Raw genomic sequence first — 22,808 nt, 5'->3', positions numbered from 1 at the left:
ACAGGTGGTGGAGCGTCAGGATAAGATGGAAGACTCTGTGCACATAGGATAAGGATATGGAAAAGTAGCTAGGCATGGTGAGGATAAAGTATCAAGAGAAACAGAATGGGTGTTATCTGAAATGTTTGGACAACAGGAAAATTATCATTAATGAATAATTTAAAGATGCCAATAGTGAATCCCCATTGTCTTTAATTAAAGGCTTTAAAAAATGAGAACTTCCAATTTGGTTGTTTCTTCTAAAAAATAAGACTCTCATAATTGAAGATGTTGTTAGCCAGAAATGACAGGTTTTAAGTTCTACTTTTTGTCAAGTAAAATAAATACACAAAAAAATCCACACATTATCACAGCCTAATGTTAACTAATCCATAGAGTTTGAAAGTTACTGTAGCGCCCTGATGGCAGATTAGTGGAGGCTTCTCTTCCCGTGACCTGCTTTCTTGGGTAATTCACAGAGTGACGTGGAAATAAGCTCTTTTGAAGCTAAAGCCAATTTACCCCCAAAGATTAGGACAGATCTGTCTGGACAGGCCAAAGAAACAGCCTACCTCAGCCTCGCTCACACACCTTGAAGAGCTATCTCCATCCTGCAGATCCCAACATGGAAGAGGGAGAGAAAAGGGAAGGAAAGGATGAGGAGGCAGAGGAGATAGGGGGATGGGAGGGCTTTTCCCTTAAGATTAGTTTCCTTATGGGGAACATCTTGATCCTTTATCTTAGGTACGACATTGCTTCACAGTAAAGTAGTTAGCCTACAACTCCTTTACACCTGCACACACCAGAACTAACAAAGACACACAAACGTGTACTGTGGGGGGGGGGGCTGACATTGTCTTTATTTCAGTTATATGTGCAGCCAGAAGCTGGGACACTTTCCTTTTTGTACGACAATGAATTCAACAATTGTTTTGTTTGTTTTTTTAAAAAAAAGCTTTTCAGGAAGATATTCCCTTCAGTCCTACATGGCAGTGAGACAACACTGAGTGGAACTTCAATCTCTTATCCTTGCACCTCAGCTACATCGTACAGCAAAAAATAATAAATCATGAGGACCCACAGAGACATATCAGAACAAAGATACCCACAAATTTGAATATATTCTAAAGGAACTACAGCCCCCCTCCCTCCAGGTTTTAATTCACACTGAATACAAATAAAAGTAGCTTGTATCTCTGAGAATGCAACAGTTATATCCGTTTGAAACAGCAGGGGTTGGTTGTTGTCGCAGATTAAAAACTATTTAAGTACAATTGATGGCAGTCATGAAAACATCATGTGTTGTTGTGTTTATCAAATTCGTAAACAAAATTTCCCCCATGATCCACGACAAAAAACACCTTTGGTATACATTTCTGCTTGTTCTTTCTTTTGGTAATAGTTAAAATAACACTCTCTCAGAGATCTAGAATATAAATAAGCATATTAAAGACTATTTAAGCTTTCAGTTAAAACAATAGTGGTATCCAGAATACAAAAGTTGGAGATGAATTTTGGTTGACAAGTAAATAGATTGAGCAGTTTGTAGGTCCTTTTAATATTTTGGTCCTTTGATGGTCCCAAACACATTTGGAAAGGAGATCAAGGCGCCTACGTTGAACGGCATTCTGCTTTTCTTGATAATAAAAAAAAACCTGTTATGGAAACAACCAACACCCTTCTCTTCCTCTCAAAAACCCTGAAAGACACTTCCACAAACACACACTTAATACCCTTTCCCCCTTTCAATGTTGGTCACAAATTGCATCTTTCTTCTACATTACTGGCAGGGACGATGAAGCTGATCTGGTTTGAACTTCTCTGTTTATCCCTCCCCACCCCTCCCTCATTCTCTGACCCATTCAACAAACGTCCAAGCATACCCTCTTCCTCCTTTACTCCCTCTTTGCTCTTCCTTTCTTTTGCCTCTTCCCGTTATCCTCCACCTCTTCCACTTTGCTATGACCGTTTGTTACCACCGAGTTGCCGTTGGCAACAGGCTTGCCTCCTTTATGCAAGGAGGAGGGTTTGCGTCGGTAAGCATGGTAGTAGAAGTTGGCGAAAAGGATGATGAAGGTGACCGCATAGCCAATCAGAGCCCACTGCATCCAGTTAGGAAACGGACATCCTGTGTAGAGCGAGTAGCCTGCATGGCCAATGGTCACGTGAAACTGGATCTGTTGACAACAAAAAAAGTACATGATCAAATATACACAAAACCAAGCCAAAAACCCAGTAAAAAATGTGACCTACTGAGCACAAGGAACAACCTGAAACAATAAATGGGTTCTGTGTGATCTTAACTTCAATCACTTCACTTTGGCCCTGCATTAGTGTATGATTTAAAACACCATCTTCATAAAACACTTTGAATAAATATAGAAAATCAACCAAACATCAGTGAAGCTCACACACTAAACATTTTCACAAATATCTAGTGTCTAAAAATAAATGATTGAAATGGTGTATTTGCATTAAATTCAGGAATTTATAACCATTTTTGTCTTTTTAAAGCTCCTCTGAGTAGTTTGTAGTTGGTTATGAATCAGACTTAAAGAACTATGGATGTCTTTTCAGAAAACATGACTATGTAAGGTTTAGAACAAAATCCAATAAAAGATTTTTGGCTTTGTTTACAGGAGGCTCAAAAACAGGAGCGTCAAGAAGTACATTTCCCTAATTGATCGTTTTTACATGAATAATAAATATTTTTCACAAGTATTACAGACAATACATGTGTGCATCATTTTTCCAACAGTCAGACGTATAGTCCATAGTCAAACCTACCATTTGAATAATGGTGAGGTATTTCTTCCACCAGAGGTACTTCTGCATCTGAGGTCCCAAAGCTGCCAGGCCATAGTAACCGTACATGAGGACGTGGATGGAGGAGTTGATGGTTGCACCAAAGAATGCTGTAGAGTGATCAAAGGGTTAAAGTGGCCAAGTTATTTGGAAAACGGCTGGTCTGTAATTGGATGCTAAAGCTTCATGAGTCAAATGTAAGCTTTGTTGATGAATTTAACATCTGGATATTATGTCAATTTCTGTTTCTACTCACATTGTCCACCAGGCACCCATTTGATGCCGATCCACCAGAGGATGAACATGGTGCAGTGATGGTAGACGTGAAGGAAGCTGACCTGGTTGAACTTTTTCCTCAGGATGAAGAAGACTGTGTCCAGAAACTCCACTCCTTTGGAGATGTAGTACCACCACAGAGCAGATGCTATCTAAAGAAAAGAAACAGGTTGGGATGAGTAACTTCAATGCTATCATGACTGTATGCCGTAGCATGTTAAAAAGATAACGTGAATCTGAGGCTGTATAAAACATGAAAGTAGTCTCAGTGGCAACACCTATTGGTTTCTTAACAGACTTCTTGAAGTTAAACTTTGGCAGCCAACATATCGGAAATGCTATCACTGGGCATTTAGCCTCCTGGCAAACGCCCACCTGTCAGTCCAATCAGCCATGCCCATAGTCATGCAAACTAATGAATAACTCTTAGCCTTAAAATAAAGAGACTTAAAAAGATTTCAACCATCATACAATGCAGTGTGTAACATTTTTGTGTCTGGTTGTAAAACATGTTTAATTTTATTTTGAGTGTTCATGGGACTCCCTCAGCTATTGCAGCCGGCCTCAAGTGGATACCAGAGGAACTGCACTACTTTGCACTAAATAGGCTCAACACTGGAGGTTACTGTTTGCTGTGATACACCTCACAGACACACTTCTACAAATCACTGCAGCCGCTGTAGACACTAGATTAGATGCAGCAGCTAAGATTAGCATTCTTCCACTTTTTATCTCACATGAGGGCAGAGGAAAATGGCCCCTTTGTGAATATATTGAATTAATCAGCCTCCTGATTGTTGCATGCAAGACACTTATCTTAAGACACCGTTATCTTTGTGAACAAAGTAATGATGAAAATAATAAAATAACTAAAAGTGAAATATTTTGGAAAGCACATGAAAAGATATGTAAAGCATCAATCTAGATTGATATGATATTGTAATATGGGCTGTATGAAACAAGAACTTTGGTATCCCATAGAAGGAATATTTGTATGACACAATACTGGATAGAGTTGGAAATCGAGAGAGAGAGAGAGAGAAAGTGGGGAATGACTGGTCACTGGTCATGTTTGAACCAGGTTTGCCGGCTTTCGAAGACTTTACACGGGGTGTGGGCCCGAACAGGAATGTTTTTTTTAATTTTTTTATTGTGAATTCATGATGCAAATAGATGCTTGAAATCAATATTTCAGTGATGAACAGTTGTAAAGATTTGTAAATGGATCTTTTATGATCTTATTAAATGGGAAAGGTTGACACTTAATAATTCCCCAGAAGAAATTTTCCTCATTCAGAGACTTGTAAATCGAATATGCTGCAGATGTAAGAAATCACTCCGTTCACTTCACTCCTCTCAGCCTGAGAAACAAGCACAGCGTAGCCACATGGCTGCTCTTTAAGCCTTGGCAGGTGTGGCATCATGCCAGTATGGAAGGCCTTGTAGGTGGAGCTTTGGGTGGTGTCTTACAGTGGTGAGACCAATTACTCCGACCTATCTGAGTGCAGGCTGTGCCCTCTTTGTCCTGAAACCACTAGATATATTAACCTTTATCTCTGTGTTTATTCCCTCCCTTAACCCCTGACTTAACTAAAGGCACTGACATATAGATGTAGTGATCTCCTTAAAACGTCAACAGCCGGATTACAACATCCGTACACTTGCACCGGTTCAGCAGAGCGGTATGAATCTGTGCCTTTCTATGGGGATGTGTGTTTTGGTGGTAGCTTACCCTGACTTCATTGACATCTTTGGAGTAGTTGACAGGCTGACAGAGGTAGCTGTACCCGGCTGCTCTCGAGCCTAGTAGGAGCTGATGGAAAAGGAAGAAAACAGAAAGTCAGGTTGACGGTTGAAAGAAAAATGGCTGACATTTCATAACCCTGGACTGAGCGAGCAGACATGAACAGATCTGATCTGTTGTTTTTTGGAATTTCATGTTTTACAAAAAAAAACACTTTCCACAAAACCAGAAGCTTTTAAAAAAGAATTGAAGAAGGCGCTCTGGTCATTGCTAAAGGAAATACTATCCTCTGCTTTGCATATTGGAGCTTTTCATTGACTGAATGTATGACAAAACACAAAGCATTCCTTCATAATTGGCTGTAAAAGACCTTTAATAAATGCACCATCACTTGTTAGATAATTAGATATTTAGTTGAAATAACGTGAAGTGTAGATGGGACTTAAAAACATGTTTCAAACTTGTATGATTTTTAAATGGCTGCTAAAAGAGGCAGCAATTTGTTCAGGTTAAGTGCTAATGTTGTACTTGTAAGGAGATGGTACATCAGAGGAATGGGGACAGCTTCCCTCTAAAAGGGTCTCTATTGTTTAGAGGTTACATGTATGTGAGCTGATAACAAAGACAAGGATTTTCTGGGGTTGTTTGTTTTTTAGCAAAAAGCTTCCAGACATTCCAATTTGAACACAAGTAAACACCGGTACTGAAAGAAGTTTTGAGGATCCATTGTACCCCTTTAGAAAGTACATGTTACATCCTAAGACATGACATAAAGTGCAACCTGAACTGTTTCCCCACCTCTTTGGCGATGTAGAAATTGAGCACCACCATGCTGAAGTTGTAGACTATAAGAGGCTTCCTGAGTGTATAGGGCTGGCGGTCCTGCATGTATCTAGGCCCCGCCCACAGGAAGAGCAGGTACAGACAGCTGATGGCCAGAGTTGGGAGGGGAGATGACATAAACGGCCAGCTCTCTACCCTCTTGTCTGAAGAAAAAAAGAGTTTATTTCATTGGTGTGAAACTTGAGGTGATAAAGTACTCGTTAGCACACATGGATAAATGTGTTCTTAATATCATCCACGGAAGCTCTCTTACAACCTTTACAACCAATTGAGACTACTATAGTGCTTTTTTGCCTTTTTGTTTCAGTTAATTTCATTGTTATGAGTAATGACAACTATTTACTTAATAGCCTTATTGTGAAGGCAGAGGCGCATCTGACAGGAAGTCACCAGAAACATAATAAAATCATTGCTTCATTAAGTTTCTTATAAGGCTCTCAGTTTGATTTTTTTATCTTAACAATGTTTTTTGCATCTGCTGCCTACTTGTGGCTGCTTTAACTTTCAACTCTGTCTTTGTAGAGTTTGTTTTCTAGTTATTCTCTCACTGAATGTTCCAACGTAGGAAATCATCAAATTCTAGAGAACACAAGACGACTATTGTTAGACTTTCTGTAAAGATAACACATGTAACCCACACGATATACATGATCATTTCAGTGACGCAATGGATATTTTTAATATTCTTGCATCAAGCAGCAAGCAACAACAAGTGACGGTAAAGATCTTACCTGCTATAGAAAGGCTCCATTTGTAAAATTCTACAGTGTCATTCACAAAATGTGTTACAACCTCCATGGCTCTGGTCTTGATTACTCTGTGGGAGGGTGAGGGAGAGAGAGAGAGATAGAGAGAGATCGAGAGTCAGGCAGACCCACCCAACAGAAAATTAAAGGCCATGTGTATCCTTTCAATGTAACTAGTAGCACGAGGAGCTGCTCTAAATAATCCCTGTGTGTATCAAGAATGTTGCACTCTTGTAAACTAGCGATCCCTGCCATTGTTAGCTTGCACACGTTGATGGTTAGCCTATACTTGTTAACAAAAATAGGACCAAACTTTAAGACACCTAGCATCCTCTTGAATTTGAAGTCTTAGATCTTGCCAGATAAACTTATGAAAATAAGTTATTTTTTAAGTTACTTAGCTTTGTCAAATGTAATACTCACAAGGGCCATTCAGCGCAATAAAAGTCAAAGGAAAGTGTTTCCATTAGACTGTTTCCATTTGTAAACATTCAAAAAGAGTATAGTACCTCTCTCCACTTTCCATTTCAAACTGTACAGAAACATGACCCTCCACATGATTAATACACTTTGCATTGATTCTTATGATCGCTCGTCTGCCTTCCTTAAAGAACCCTCCCTCACAGACAAAACATGTCAGACGGATAAAAATATATGTGTAATAAAACTTCTATTAATCTCTGTTAACTTTCTTCAGTTTATATGAGACAAAGAAAACCTGAAACACTTAAAGTAAGCAATAATTGAAGAAAATGTGCATCTCTTTGACTGTAATTAAACGGCATTACATAACAAGAAAGTGTTATCTATCTGGGAGCCGAGAGAAGGTGTCTCTATAATGAGTCCAATGCAATCAGATGCCCTTTAAATAATACATGACTCTGTATTTATAGTAACAGTGAATGAGTCACACAATAAATAATCAGCAGGAAGGACACTCTTTTGCAGGACTGCTGGCACTCAGACTGCCTCATGGTTAGAGTAGAGGGACATGAGACACACACAGAGAGAGAGAGAGGGTTAACCGGGTCTGTGCGCACACACAAAAAGACAGGGGCGCATGTGTCAGCAGGTTTCGCCCAAGAGGCTTAAATTCAATTGATCTACGAGCTTACATGTAGGCCTAAGTACAAATGCCCAACGAGCCACAAGCCTGTCCGATGGTTATCTGTCTGCCCACAGAAGAAATGGTCACCAACACACAAAAAAAGAGCATTGATTAGAAATGAAAAGGAGAATAAAGGTTGTACTTTTTCATATTAACGCCCTAATTTTGTTCCAAAATAAAATATAAAATACCTCTCAAAAAGTATTTTTATTTTCAGAAAAAAGGGAAACACTTTGAAGTGCAATGAAATAATTTACACAACTTTTAACTGAGGGGTTTCAGGTAGGCTAACTAAATAGCTGTTCAGCATGGCTTAACAGGTGGGTGGGTATTAAGCTTCTGAGGCGACGAGTGAAACATTAGCGAGCGAACTGACAAATATATTTGATGAAAAGTGTTTCTGTGTATCCACGTTAAAGTTCACATGTGAACAAAGGAATTAGCTCGTTTTTTCAGCAAGGCGACAAATTCATCCATAAACATTCCATAAACCCTCGTTTTAAATGTAAATACAGGGAAAGCACTCAAAGACAAGACAAAATAAAATAAAGCCACATCACACAACATTAGACAAAACGTCGCAGTTACTTACGTCCTCGATATTTAAGAGCGTGTAATGACATCCGGTGCAATTTGATGCTTAACTCCTTTCAGTAACTGCTTCGCTTTTTCTCCTGCTCTTACTGCTATTTAGTTTCCACACTGCGACGGTGAACGGTACAGTTCGACATTAAACAGCAATTTGGCAAGAAACTAGACAAGGCAAAGGAGAAAATCTATGACTAAGACTGGCCAATTATGCATTCAGTCCGTACCGGCCGCTCAGCTCATCATCTTCTTGCAATCTCCGAGACACCGAGAAGCCAGATGGCATTGCGCATGCGGGGATTCACCCTTGTGTCGCGTGTGCGTGTGTGCGTGCGCGCGCTCGCGCGCATAGTCATTATGAGCTCATCTTGGACATTGCCGATCATTGCCCTTCATTTAGAAATCACTTTCGGCTCCTCAACGCCTTGGTCTTTTTTTTTATCATGGTAAACGTTAAACTGACTTATTATCCAACAAACTCACGGATCACAATAACGACGTAAATTCAACTTGTGTTACTGAATAAAACTGGTGCGCACGGTTTTTGTAGTTTTTGGGTAAAAAAAAAATTAGTAAACTTGTACGTTTCCATTTTTCGACATCTGTTTTGTGTGTGTGTGTGTGTGTGTGTGTGTGTGTGTGTGTGTGTGTGTGTGTGTGTATGAATGCAGCAGGTCTCCCCCTCTGTCGTCGCTGCTTCTGTTACTCCAGTAGATGGTGCTGTCGTACTATCATTGGATGCTCTATTCCTGCCCTCCCTTACACCCTAAAATACCTGTAGGATAAAGGATTCGATTTCTTCATACAGACCTATACTCAAACAGTATAACCAGATATCCTTCATAGGTAGCCTTCATAGGTAGCCTTCATATTGCAACATCTGATCCAGTTTATTAGATGGCCAATATAATTTAGCATACCTTAAATTATAAAACCATAGTAGGTCTATAGCCTACAAAGTCCAGATCTAAAAAAATCATGTGAAATAAAAGATTTTTGCTTAGGCAACACAAAACCTTTATGAAGTTGATCATATTGGGAGCATCCTAGAAGCAGGTTTTGGCCATGTGTTTGGAGTTTCACACTTTATTGGAGTAAATTTACAAAGTAACCTATTGACTGATGAATGAACAGATTTCCTATCAGTTTCCAATCAACCTGACATCAAGGTATAAATAGAATGAATTTACAATAAGAACAACGTCAAATAACATATTACATTGAGAAACAGTAATGACATAAAAAACAGATCTGGATCATTACAAAGGACTGCAGTTCACATTTGTAAAAGTCACTAAGACTTAAGTTGTCACACTTGTAGTTCTCATAGGATGTATTAAATGCTTTTTGAAACAGGGTAATCTACTTTTCGATATAACCGTATCTGATTTTGCTCGTCTGAATGTCAGTGAGGCTGAAGAGTCATGTGTTGACTGAACTTCCTGTGATGACTACTTTATCTGACCTCTGTATTTTTTTTTTTAATGTCTTCTGCTATTTTTCATTTTATGTCACTTTTCTTCACTTAAGTCTGGGCCCTCATATTGTGTTTACAATTTCATTTAGCAGATGCTTTTACCCAAAGCAACATACCTCAGAGAGTAAGTAACACACAAGCAAGGACCTCGAAGAGAGGAAAGAATGTCAACAAGTGCCAACAAACAGCTTCAAGTGCGATTACACATTGGCGTCAAGGCAGGTTGTATATAAGATTTTTTTAAATCATCTACAACAACATCAATAGCTGCCTCTTGATATCATCAACACCAACAGCATCATCAAGATCATCATTAGACATCAATTCAGTGTGTAGGTGTTCAGTAGGTAGATAGTAGCTCTGCATATCGAAGCGAGTTTGGTAAATTATTTCACCTCAGGAGGACTTAAGAGTCTTAAGACTTAACTGCTCTTCAATAGCGACAAGCAGGCAGACTTTGTGAGTGTAAGTTATAGGTTGGCTCATCATACAGCCTGTAGTCAGTGACTGACTAATCGTACACTCATAGTCAGTCTTTATGAACTTTTCATTCTACAACTGGTGCTACTATTTTCAAAAATGTATTTTACTTCCAACTCCTATATGCATCCTTTAGAAATATATTAACGTATGATTTATGCTGGAACACACTGCACTCAAACCACCAAAATCTGTCAGAAATGTCCTCCTGTAGCCAACCACCTGGGAAGAAACGTTTTCCACATACCTCTGGAGTGCTGCACTCACTGCCGTAAAAACAGTCATTTGGGGAAATACCACATTTTCCTAACCATTCCCATTGAAAGGGGGTAATTTCTGTCTCACAAGCCTGTTATTGGGAGTCAGAATTTTGCAATATGAAGTGTCTGTTTGCATAGAATCAATTCAACAGTGGAAAACCCATACATTCACTTGTAGAGATTTGTGTGATATTTAATGATCTGTGAGAGGAGTTGCACAGATAGAAGTAACTCAGTCAAGATGTATTTGCGTGTGCTGTCTATGTTTGAGCACATGCAGCCAGGAAATTACAGGCTTAAGGAGTTTTGGCTCTTATGTAAACTTACTTTTGTCAATGGTTTCTCTGCTAGCTACCATAGGTGTGTATGTGTGATATTTCCCTGCTATATATCTGTGAATGCACAATCCTTATGCATTTATTATGATTCTGCTGTTGGTGTTTTTGTCTCAGCTTAGACACAGTGGCTTATGCAATATTCAGGTGCAGAAAAGTGCAGTAGTTTCCCATAAATGGCTCAATTCAGACTACTTTAGTTAGTGCTCCAGCCCTTGCTGCAGTTTCTCCATTGCATCTAATAGCCATAAGCTGATTTCTTTAACAGTTTCTGTGTTATCTGAATCAAGACCATTCCGCCTGACTTTATACACATGGTTTTAATTTGAAAGACATATGCATCAGGCTGAGTTGTAACTGGCTTCATTCAGTAGCTGATCCCTTTCCATCTGTAGTGGCTCACAAGATGTGCCATTAGGTCGCAGCTTGTGCCATTTTGAGGCTAACTGGGCGTCTTAACTGGTTTCCATTAATGTAGGATTCAAGTGACACATGTATGTGCTCTAGATGTATTCACGCTCACACACAGTTTTGTATCCTTATCTAACCCGTAAGAGAAGCTTCTCCCGTGCTGTATTGTGTGGCCAAAAGTGCCCACAGCTGCCATGTAGGAAGTACCTCATACTGTTGCTATTATAATTCAATGTTTTTCCTTTTTTTTGACCATACCCATGAATTTTTCCCTTCTTGTCTAAGCCCAAACCTCCTGTTACCACAGTTTATATTAATTCTGTTTTTCACCCATCCATCATGCTTCCCCTCTCTCTCTTCTCATAACCAATTTCATTCATCATCATCTTTCTGAGGAAGTTTCCCTTCGGTTTTTCTTCTCAATCATGTCACATGTCCACTCTTTGTTTTTTGCAAGGCCACACACACATTGTTGAATCTCTGTTTATACAGGGATGGTAGAGGTGCAGCTACACCCTGTTTACACTTAAACTAAAAACGAAATATAATATGGCAGGATAACAGGAACAGACCTAAACACAACAACATGATAAACAAACAGAATCCTTTTTAGCAGTTGGGGGTATTGGATGGAAATTGGATTTTGAAATTACAGAGGGGTATAAGTGCTTTAATTTTCAGAGGGTTTGTAAATAATTCTGGAAAAGTAACCTTAATTGATTCCTGAAGCACAAGCGAATCATTGCAGAAAGTTGAATATGAATGTTTTTAGTGTAGTAAAGGAGAGATATAAGAAGGTAATTTTCTGTTAAGGGAACCTTAAGATAATAGGAAAAAACAGCAATAATTGCATCTGTCTTACAGGAAAAGACCAACAAACCATATCCTATGGAACTTCCCCTTGCAGGATTAATAATGTACATCTTCTGCATTTAAAATGTTTACATAATAATCTCCAACCTTGAATCTAAGAGCAGAATTGTTTACAGATTTAAGTGTGGCAGCCGAACTATACTTCAGTAATCTTTCTCAAGAAAGGCAAATGATTATAGTTAAAAATGATTAAATCCAAGGGTTATCTAACTAAGCTCTCTAAACTAAAACCAAGTCAAACTATATCTGCTATCATGTATTATCTGTTCATATCTTGTAAATAAATTGTAAACTTTGCAGGGATAACAATGAATCACTGTGGCACACACTTAGTAGCTGACAGAGATTCTGATCCAGATGTTCTCATTTTAACACACTGATGTTTGTCTGATGTCCGAAATGTAACACAACAAATAAGAGATATAGGTGAAGCTCTAACAGTGACACAAGTACAAAGGCCTGACACTCCTCAGTGTGTGGTTATTCATAAATGGCTGTTCAAGGGTAAAACTCAAAGTATGACAAATTTGCTACTTCAGTTGCGACAAGTATTGTTGGCTATCAGGTGAGACTCTTTTCAGATGTCTGCAGTTCACAAGAAGTGTAGTTAAAGTGATTTTGCCTTTGTAATGATTGGAACACCAGCAATGTGACAATTATCAGCCAAGATTACAGCACCACTTGACTATGAGCGTTCCTTTTGAGTTTCAGCTCATGAGCTGCCTGGCTAAAACTGTGAAGATTGTGTTCATTCTCCCTGCTTTAATAGCTCATTGACACGTTTCACCTCCAATAACTTACATTACTACAAAGGTAGCACTAGAAGATACATACAGTAGTCACAGTTAGGGACAAGATTGTAAATATAGTAGTGCTGCTGCCTCTGTGTCTCAGTGCGAACCCAGTCTCAGAGTTTGCGTACAAATAACACAACGTTGAAATGTCGTGCAATGCATACGCCAAATCGCAATTTTGCGTGCATATGATACACCAATCCCTAACTTTCGTCAGGAGGAGTCAAGGGGTTACCCATAGACAACTATTCTAACCTCTCCCAATCCCTTTTCCTGACCTTAACCAGTCGGTATGTGTTGCGAGGCATATCATATGCGCACAAAATTGCAATTTGGCGTATAAATAACACAACATTTCAATGTCGTGTTATTTGTACGCAGATTGCTCAGTGCACACCATTCTGCCATTATACCACAGCAGCCGCTGTGGATCAATGGTACAGTCCATTGTCTCTCAACCGCAAATTCGGTCAATCCCCAGGTTTTACAGCCACACATTTGATGTGTGTGATGGAGCAGCCTCTGCCATTAGTGTGAATGGGTGTGACCTGCGGTGTAACAGCACTTTGCGTACTCAGAAGACTATAAAATTCTACCATGCAGCCTATGAAGACAGATATTGCATCAGATGTTTTAGGAAGCTTTCGAAAGGTCTGAACTTAGAGATCTGTCTAGAAACAAAAAAATGAAACGGACAAAAATATTTCCATGTGTGCTAGATAGCTAAAAACAGCCAGCTGGGATCAGATGGACCCCAAAGAACACAGATGCGTACAATATGTGTAGAGGACATTGCAAACATTTCATCATGTTAACTTTATGTTTACCCCAAACCGATAAGGCAGGCAGGGTAGGCAATTTTCGAAAACTAGCATTATTTTGAAAGCAACATCCTCTCCATTCTCCGTATTCACTCACCCCCTCTTCTTGTGCTCCCTCAAAAGCCAAGCCCCTCACTTATATGCACTAGCGCCATTACAGATTTCAGCTCATGCTTTGAATGTGGGCTCATGCATGCTTGGGGTAGAGAAGTTTTATTGGTTTAATAAATCATGGTCAAGTGCCGACATTGGTCGAAGTTTACAACTGCTACAGATGACAGATTTTTGAGCACATTATTTATTAATTACTGCCAGGACCTAAAGACAATTTCAACCAACATATTGAAAAGAGTATCTGGAGAAAATTACCTACCCTGCCTTTAAATTAGGAAAGGTCATTCAATATGAAGCAAAAAAAAGGGTGTCAATCATTTATTTAGAGATGTTAAACATTGACCCTAAAGATAACAGGAGGACTAGAAGAAGTTCAAAACTTGTTTACTTGGTAACATATAAAGGCATAAAAAAGCAGTATTTTATTGTGCAGATTTTTAGAAGTAGCTTTTAGCTCTGTTTAATTAATAGCTCTTGTCACTTAACAAAAAACACAAATAACAAACTGTAATAAAAATAGAGATCAATATAAGGACATCTCTTTGAAGTGCATGTTTATTAGTTCAACATTTTGTTATGATAAAGTCTTCTGAAAGGTTTAAAGAAGAATGCAATGAGAAGCTATTTCTCCAAATCCATACACAGATCATAAGTAACCAAAGCCATCTTTAACCAGTTGTTAAGATCATTACTGAAAGTAATGTAGTGTATAACAAGGAAAGAGATTATATGGTCTACTGTCATATTTTCTTGACCTGCAGTACAACATGTCAGTCACAGATGGGTGCAAACCACAGACAGAAACCAGACGCAGACCTCAGGGTGGTTTGCTCTATGGGGGAGCGGACTGTGCAGAGCTGCTTGGTCTGCTGACGAGTCTCAGCTCTAAGCTGTAGCCTCTGTTAAAAACAAACAACATTCTTTGTCCGGACTTCAGCCATACTTAAACCTGCTCAGAGTTACCAAAAATGGTTAGGCTGTGATGAGGTAATATCTGATGTATCTGTTTGTTTCTGTTTTGTTTATTATTATTTAAAAAGTAATATATTCTCCTTAAGCCTGTGATGTCATTCCACTTACTTCACTGGACTCCAGTAACCTCTATGACCAAACCCCTCTTGTAAAAATGCACTTAATGCTCAACCACCTACATTATAACGACAGTGTTTTTACACAATTTATAAGCTCGTCAGTACTTCACAGCCTCCTCCATTGTGATGATGAATTTGAACAGTGGTGTTATGTATGTCTGAACTAGTATATTATCATATTTTGAAGGAAACTATTTTCCTGCTTTGACTAAAAGCTAACTAGAAGCAAAGCAATTACATTTTGTTCCCATGTAGGCCTTTCTGCAGGAAGTATAATTATCCATACCATATTTGCCATGGTAGTAGCTAGTGATGTGTAAATCCATAAACAAACAAGTTACACTGCACAGAACCAGAAGTTAGTTTTAGTGCAACAATCACTTTAAGGTGCAGCCAAGAGAGAGTCTTTAACTGTGGCAGTGAACGTCAACATGAGCTACATCCAGCACATTGTGGTCACTAATTATATTCTCATCTGGTTCAGGACCAGCTCTGCCATAAGTCTTGTAACAAGGACTTGGGCAGATTGGCTATACTGTCATAAGCTTTATTTATTCTAAGGAAGAAACACAAAAAAAGTCTCCTTCTCTGAAAGCTAACAATTTAATGAAATGCCAATCCCAAATGATTTATAGCGTTGTTGAGTGATGTGTGCCTTTTAAGATTTTAGAAATGTGTAAGTTTAAGGTAAATGCAAAAAAGCCTGATGATGATTGATACATTACTATTCCTGATTAGTTTGAAGATTTGAACTTGGCCTTTGAGTTGATTAAATGCTGCCAAAAAAATAAATGTAGTATTTATTTAGTTTAGAGCTAACTACTTGCAAACTCAGATACTCTACAAGTACTATATTTGTCTTCATTCAATTATATATACATTAGATATTCTGATTTTCATTCCTCATGAAGGGCTCAAATTCATAAAGTTTACATTTATTTTTAGACATTCAAGTGAATTGAGTTACAAAATATCCAAAGGCCTGTAATAGGTTGCACATTATAAATATAATGGGTAACCAGAGAAGAAAGCACTCCCATCACCTCAAGTCCTCTTACAAAAAGTCCCCTTAATCACTGAGTCTAGCCAACATTTAAACATTTAATAATCTCTTTTCAGGGTTTTTACAGGCAGATGTTGTTAATAGCCATTTAACACTAAAATATCCCTAACACAGAGAAGTATAATCTATGACATGTAAAGTGTCCTTTTGAAAATGAGTGTCAGTTTCTAAACAAATTGTCAAAGTGTTCGTTTTATATTGTTTCAAATGACTCCATATTTAACTTTCCTTCCTTTTCAGAGATGTTCCTGGTGCCTAATCACCTCCAGCAGGACCCTGAAATCTACAACAAGTGAAGAAATGCCTTCTTTGCTATTCTAACACACAGCACATCCCTTGATGATATCTCTGAGCATACTTAGCGTCTTATATTAGTATGTGGTATGGAATTGGGACAGTATTAGTTCCAGGTAGGCCCTGAAGGTAAAGCAGTCGGTAGTTAATCCTCTGCCCCAGAGAGCTCAAAGCCTCTCAGCACTGTCACGTTCTGTTAATGTTAATCTGAACTGGATGCACTGCCAAAGGACTGACCCACTGCCTGCGACCCTGCTATAGCCGAGGTCGGGCTCTGACGTCTTGAGAGAGGCGGGGTGACCTGTGCCAGTGTGCTGCACTTTAGGAATTACTGCCAATTACGTGCGCCTAAAATGCCAACGACCTGTGGTAACACCTGAAACACACAGTGTTTGCAGTTATTAGGTGTGTAATTTAATTACTGCCAAGTTACAAAGGTATATCAGTAGAAGAAAGGATAGTACATATGTTTGTGTACATGAATAGGCTTTCAGATAAATTTGACTTGCTTTACAGACACAAAGGGAGATTTCTGTGGATGAACAACAGAAAAGCAAATGTTTGTATAGCTGCATAAAATTGTTCAACTTATCTTTTGATGGAAGGTAAAAAGATTCAAGAACAGAGGAAAGCTCTTCTTTGTGGGAAACACGCAGCCACTGCATCCTCGTATGAAACAAGCAGTCCTTCTGTAAATGTCTGCACCAAAGTAGCAAATTTGAAACAGTTGTTTTCAGGAAGGCATTTTGTCTTTTGTGTGGGTCTTATTCAACAAATTACTGTCAGTACACAGAATAGACTAGGCATGTTTGAATTGGCTGACTTTGAATAGAGACTTTTTGCCAATTGTTAGCTCCCTCAGATTGAAAGAGCCAGGGGTTATTATTATTAATGATAAGCTTCATAATATGTCCAACAAATTACAAAAAGTCTTGATATCATAGAAAAAGATTGGACGTGTGTTCCCCTATACTGTGCCCAAAGACTTAGGTTTACAGTGTATAACCTTCAGATATATTGTGTCTCATAGTTCACAATGTCCCAAATAAAACGATCATTAAGTGTGTACCCGACTTTTATGAACAAACCAGACATGTTTTATGTGTCTGAGACATCTTTATAAACCACCTGGGTCCTCTAGCTAGCTACTCCTTTGACAAAACCAGCAATTTAACTGTCCCTAGACACTGGGTTTGCACAAAATTCACCAAAATGGACCTAAAACTACCATAGATCACAAGTGCCTGCCATTTAGAAGATAGTAAGAGACGTGCTGAAGAAAAAGGTTTATTGGATAAATTATTTGCAAAAGAGATTAAATATGAGATAGTTGCAGAAAAATACTGACATTAAACTGAAACATCCAACTGAATCCAAAATTAAAAGGACCACTCCTGATAAAAGTATAAACGGATCAGTCTTGGTAAACTGATAAAAAGTTTATAATGTCTCCTTTTTTTGTTGTGACTTCCTGAGCCGGATCATGACAAGTGGGGACAAGGAAGTTCAACCAAACCAAACACATGCAGGCAGGCAGAGAGGGCAGGGTGTCACAGTAAAGATATTTCAAACCTCAGAAGCATTTAGGGGTTGCATATATTCTGCTAAAGTCTTATTATTGAATTGCTTTACCTGTTTAAAAAAACAGCTTCAAGTCATCATTAAAGGAAACAGACTTGTTGGAAATATGACCCCTCTATTCTCTCTTCACCCTTCAGGTGTGTTCTTATGGGCTGACACCACTTTCAGTTGAAAAAAAAAAAAATAAATAATAAAAATAATAATAATAAATCTATATAGCTTAAAATACAATACAATACAAACTTTTTTTTGGTGAAACCTTGAGATCTAAAAATATATCAAGACATGTTCATTTTGACCCTTTAAGCCTTTTGCCCATTTCATTCCCTATACCCAGTTTTACTCCATGTCTGATCTACCGAAATAAATGCTTAAAATAATAAAAAAACAAGACAAGCCACCACACTTCTTCTTGTAAGCTTTAATTAGAATATTGATGACCTTTAAAAAACTTTATTGCCACCAATTGGCATAAAAGAGAGTTATGTCGCTAGCTAGTTCAAGAATGTGCATGTGTCTGTGGGAACACATTAAAAAAGGGATAATGTTCATAGAGCTACATGGTGCTACTGGTGGTCAAAACAATGACTGAAAATGCACTGAAATAGATCCATTGTCTCTCAACCGTAGAGTTTAAAAACAGCAATTTTATCGAAACTCTGTATGGTAACCATTTGAATCTGCATAGTTTGCGATCTACGCAACACTTCCAAGTCTGTGTAAAAGATATCAGATGTTTAGCACTGAAAAAAAAAATCATATCAACCCAACAAAAACTTTTAAAGATAAAAAGTAACTCAGAATGAGACGTCACTTAATTGTTGTTGTGGGGAAGTGATAAAAAAAGACAGTAATCTGCTCTCAAAAGCTATGATTGATGTTAGCCAAATCAAAGCCACAGGGTTAAAACATCCAAGTTTGTAAAGCCTCTCTGAGGCAATATAATCAATTCCCAAAGAGGGACGGCTTAGAAAAAGTAAAGCACAAAACAAAACCTAGAAATCCCCAAACTTTCCCCTGTTGGATCTGGCCTTAGGCCCTCTTTGGAGCTATTTTACCATATCTGAGACTGCAATACCGAACGTCAGACTGCGCTGATTTGAGACGTTTGTTATCATTCATAAGGACACGTTTCCAACTGGCAGGAGGCCATATGAACAACTTACATACATACAATGGTTTATAGTTAATCACTATGCTTCTTCTTTTGTCTAAATACTGCTCCAACAAATTTGAGTATGTTGAAGCCAAAAAACTTGTCACCAAAAGTCTTTCACATTTCATGTAGAAATAAAAGGTCAACACAGACGGTAACTTTTGCTTGAGTTGAATCAGTCTTTGACCTCTCATTTTCCTTCTCAAGGTTACATGTGCATAGAGTTTCTGTCTCTTTTAGTTGTCTTGTCCTTTTTTGCATGTTTCAAAAGTCTTTGTTGTTTTTTAATGGATAAAATGGACTTTAATTAGTTTATTCTGAAGCCAGGAATTCATTTAGTTGTTTGTGCAGTCATTTCCATTTGTCCGGAGGCCTACTGGATGGTACACAAACACATTTACGTTGTTCCTTCCATGAGTCACATTAGGATAAACTTGCGGTACCATCTCCAGCACTAAAAATCTTCTGAAGAGTTCATGAATAAAAGAGAAAACTGTGAGAGTCTGTGTGTGGATGCTTTGTCCCGGCGTTTTGTGTGTGTGAGACGAGATGATCATTAAATATTTTCAAACTCGTTACCAGCTGGTTGAGTAACCCCACTCTACCATAACCCTTACTGTATATCTTTGTTGTAAAACTTAATGACAGACAAACAGACAAAGCAATGCTAATTGCTCATTTAGACCACATATTAAGAATCTATGTTAATTGATCGTTTCCTGACCAGGATACCAAAGCCTCTGACATGGTTGTGTGATTGTGGCTGAGAGAATCCTGGTAATCATTCTTTTTGAGTCTGGTCGGTTTTATTTAACACCAAAGAGGAAGACCTCCATGGGAGATGTAGTCATAACAACAACAACATGCAATGAATAGTTACTCTTTGGGAGATACATTTGTTTGCAGGAAGATGACAAGATTGATAGCACTTTCGTATTTGTTCACAGATTATTAAACTACAGCAGATTAGTATGGAGTCTGTGCAAATTTGAGCTTTTTGGATATTTAAGGATAAACATTTTAGGAAGACTCCCAAAGGAGTAATAAAACTTATTTGCAGAGAGAAACTAGAGGATGTATTCAGAATATCACATGTTGCAGGGTCGTCTCTGATTGGCAATCAAAGATCTTTTCCTATCCTAAACATCTTCTTATTTTTGTTAACAGAATTGTGTGTATGAAAAGTGAATAATGGACGTTTTGAAAAGAAAGCAGTGAGCATGTAAATCCTTGTGGAGCAGACAGTGCCGTATGTTAGAGAGAAGGGTCTGATTTTGATTTTCCTGCTGAGATATGGCACAGAACAATATGTTGGAAAGCTACGACAGAAACCCATATTTAATGTGTTTCATTTTCTTCAAACAACTTCACAAAACAACATTTCATTTTCAATAAGCAGAGGCAACATTAGACTTTTTTTCTTGAGAGGATTTATTTTCTATTACATACAATTGGAAACTTGTAAGCTTGTGCTGTGATGAAGGTCTTTCTTTGTTACAGACACTCAATCTGGCTGTCACATTTTGAGCCAAAATCATTCCTTATGCATTATTGATTAGGTATGAGACCTTTGGAAGACACAGCTGTTGTTATGTTGTTGGTTTTGTTGTGAAACAAACATTCTTACGAGACAGATAATGCGTACACTCAGCTGCATTTTTCAAGGGATTATATTCTTTTATTTTCAAAGAAATGTTTTATCAGCAAATTTTCCAAAATCATCCCAAGGTTTGAATTTAGAGGGAGATATGTGGCCACGCTGAGGAATAGTTCCTCCTTTCAGAAACATTTCGCGGATGCCAGATTCAGATGACACAAGATGATCAAGGTCTTCTCATAATAAGGCAAGGATGCAGAGATTTCTAACAGAGAAGGAACGATACCTTACATGCCCACATGCACACAGACGCCTGTACACACCATCCAAACAACCCCTTTGAGCTTCCTCAGGGATGAATCATCCGGGTTCTGATGTGGTTAAAGATGTTCAGCGTTTCTGTGTTCGCTCAGAATCCCCCCTCACAGCCACATGGGACTTAATATGTTAAGAAGTTTCGTTTGGCTGAGTCATCACAAAGTTTCCATTATTCCCACGATTCCTGTCTTGGTTGCTGACTTGACAAAATAAGTCATCTGTGTCTCTGGGTATTGTATCTGAAACAATACAGTTAGATGTCAACCATTCATGAAATTTGGCCTAATGACAATTAATATATGACTCAGGTTGCATCAAAAAGATTAGAAGAAATCTCATTCGCTCGTGTCACTCACTTCAGGATCTTTGATTATTTTTTGCCTGAGGGGAAGCAGCTTTACGTTAACTAAATGTGTATGATCTTATCAGTTAGCTGTTGTAAACAGGACAGACTTACTGTTCTGATGCTTAGCAGTAATTAAAAAAAACCAAAAAAAACTGATTGTTAACAATCAGGATGACAAACTAAGAGACTCAGAATGCCCCAGAGAGCCAATGGTTGTTGATTGTTCATTAAGACTTTCGCCCCAGGGTTAGTTGTTTGCCAACACTGACAAAACACTGTTAACAGCTATCATCGAGATTAGTAAACTTGTTGTGGGTAGAGTTACGTTTATTGCAAAATCATCATTATCACAATTTGAGCATTTGCAATAAACTCCTTGCACTCTACTGTTTTAGTCTCGCACTCTGTCAGACACTTGATGAAAGGTCCTAAAAAATCATAGCCGCAGAACCAAGGATAACGTCTTTTATTATTTCAGGCATTCTTTACCCATTTCATAATCTGGCATTACAACCTCCAACGCAACTTCAAATCTGTCAGCAGAAAAGAGCTGCTGGACCTGCATAACTTTTCATGACAATCAGTCTCTGTGCACTGCTCAGTACTGGATCCAAGACAAACTGTTTGTAGATGTAATTAAAAACATTAATTAAAAGAATGCTCATCATTGAAATGAAAATCAGGAGGTCAAGCTATGCCCTCAAGATCACACTCACCGATAAGTTAGTTCAAAAAGATTTAAAAGGCTAAATAATCTTTTCACAAAAACCTCACTCCAAAAATGAACCGAGACAAATTTCTTAAAAGCTGCTCACTGACTGACTCTGTCCTACTGTTTTCTGTCCTACCGTCCTTCTATCTCACTTCCCCTAAAACACACACACACACACACACACACACACACACACACACACACACACACACACACACACACACACACACACACACACACACAGAGAGTCATGTCTGAAAGAGGTCAGGCTGAAATAGGGAATTGCTGAATGCATTTCACTGATGCAGTCACTGATTCTGATCAGTCGGATAATTTAGCAGACCTGTGTTGGTTTTCTTCTATTGTACAAACACATCAGACAGGATAAAGACTAAACGTGTTTTTTATTCCTTTAACCACATGTGCATTTTCTGAACCCTTTTAAGATCGTAACTGGAGATCTGTTTGTTCTTTGTTTGGTCAGTTACTGGAGCATGTATCCAGGCCATAATTTAGGGTCTGTTAAAACAGTCAAGCAAAATATGCATGGGAAGTATTGCAGTCATCTTCTATTTAGCATGACATGCAGAGACATGACGGGACCTCAGAACAATTATAATCAGCAGCCTTTCACATCAGTAACTCTGATAAGCACTTATAATGACGCCTGATATCTTGTAGCTTAATACTTTTTTCAGAAATGTTGGAGAGCCTGATGTTATGCAGCTTTTGCGGCATATGAAGCATAGTAAACAGTCATATAGAAAAACACAACACATCAATCTATTGTCTCTGAAGGAGAAGCAGAAGAAACATATTGAACAAATAAAACAGTCTGGAACACCATAATTGGTTATTTTGTAAAATGGGTTTCCAATTGAGCCCATAGTCACAAAATTGTGGTTGTGGCTATTGTGTTCCCTACCTAAGGCAACCACTTTTAATCCAAACATGCCAGTTTTGTTGACACAAAGGAGTGAATCCAGGATTTAAAAG

General features: G+C 38.3%; 1 protein-coding gene across 2 annotated transcripts; it reads right to left on the bottom strand.

Annotated features, from left to right (window-relative positions):
- Window positions 1-1,518: 1,518 nt before the first annotated feature.
- Window positions 1,519-8,422, bottom strand: LOC306825753 (very long chain fatty acid elongase 4-like). Of its 2 annotated transcripts, none has more exons than XM_079346706.1 (7): window positions 8,317-8,422; window positions 6,379-6,464; window positions 5,603-5,790; window positions 4,793-4,873; window positions 3,041-3,212; window positions 2,767-2,894; window positions 1,519-2,156 (listed from the first exon to the last, which is right to left on the bottom strand). In XM_079346706.1, exons 1-7 carry the CDS (start codon window positions 8,373-8,375, stop codon window positions 1,875-1,877), a joined length of 996 nt encoding a protein of 331 aa, XP_079202832.1. In that variant the 5' UTR covers window positions 8,376-8,422; the 3' UTR covers window positions 1,519-1,874. The 2 variants fall into 2 exon arrangements, with proteins under 2 accessions (XP_079202832.1, XP_079202833.1); XM_079346707.1 differs by having other exon boundaries at window positions 8,094-8,406.
- Between the last annotated feature and the right edge of the window lie 14,386 nt (window positions 8,423-22,808).

The sequence above is a fragment of the Symphodus melops genome (assembly GCF_947650265.1).
Source record: "Symphodus melops genome assembly, chromosome: 1".
Lineage (NCBI taxonomy): Eukaryota > Metazoa > Chordata > Actinopteri > Labriformes > Labridae > Symphodus > Symphodus melops.
The sequence above is the reverse complement of the archived record's forward strand: the minus strand, read 5'-3'. Positions and strand labels throughout refer to the sequence as shown.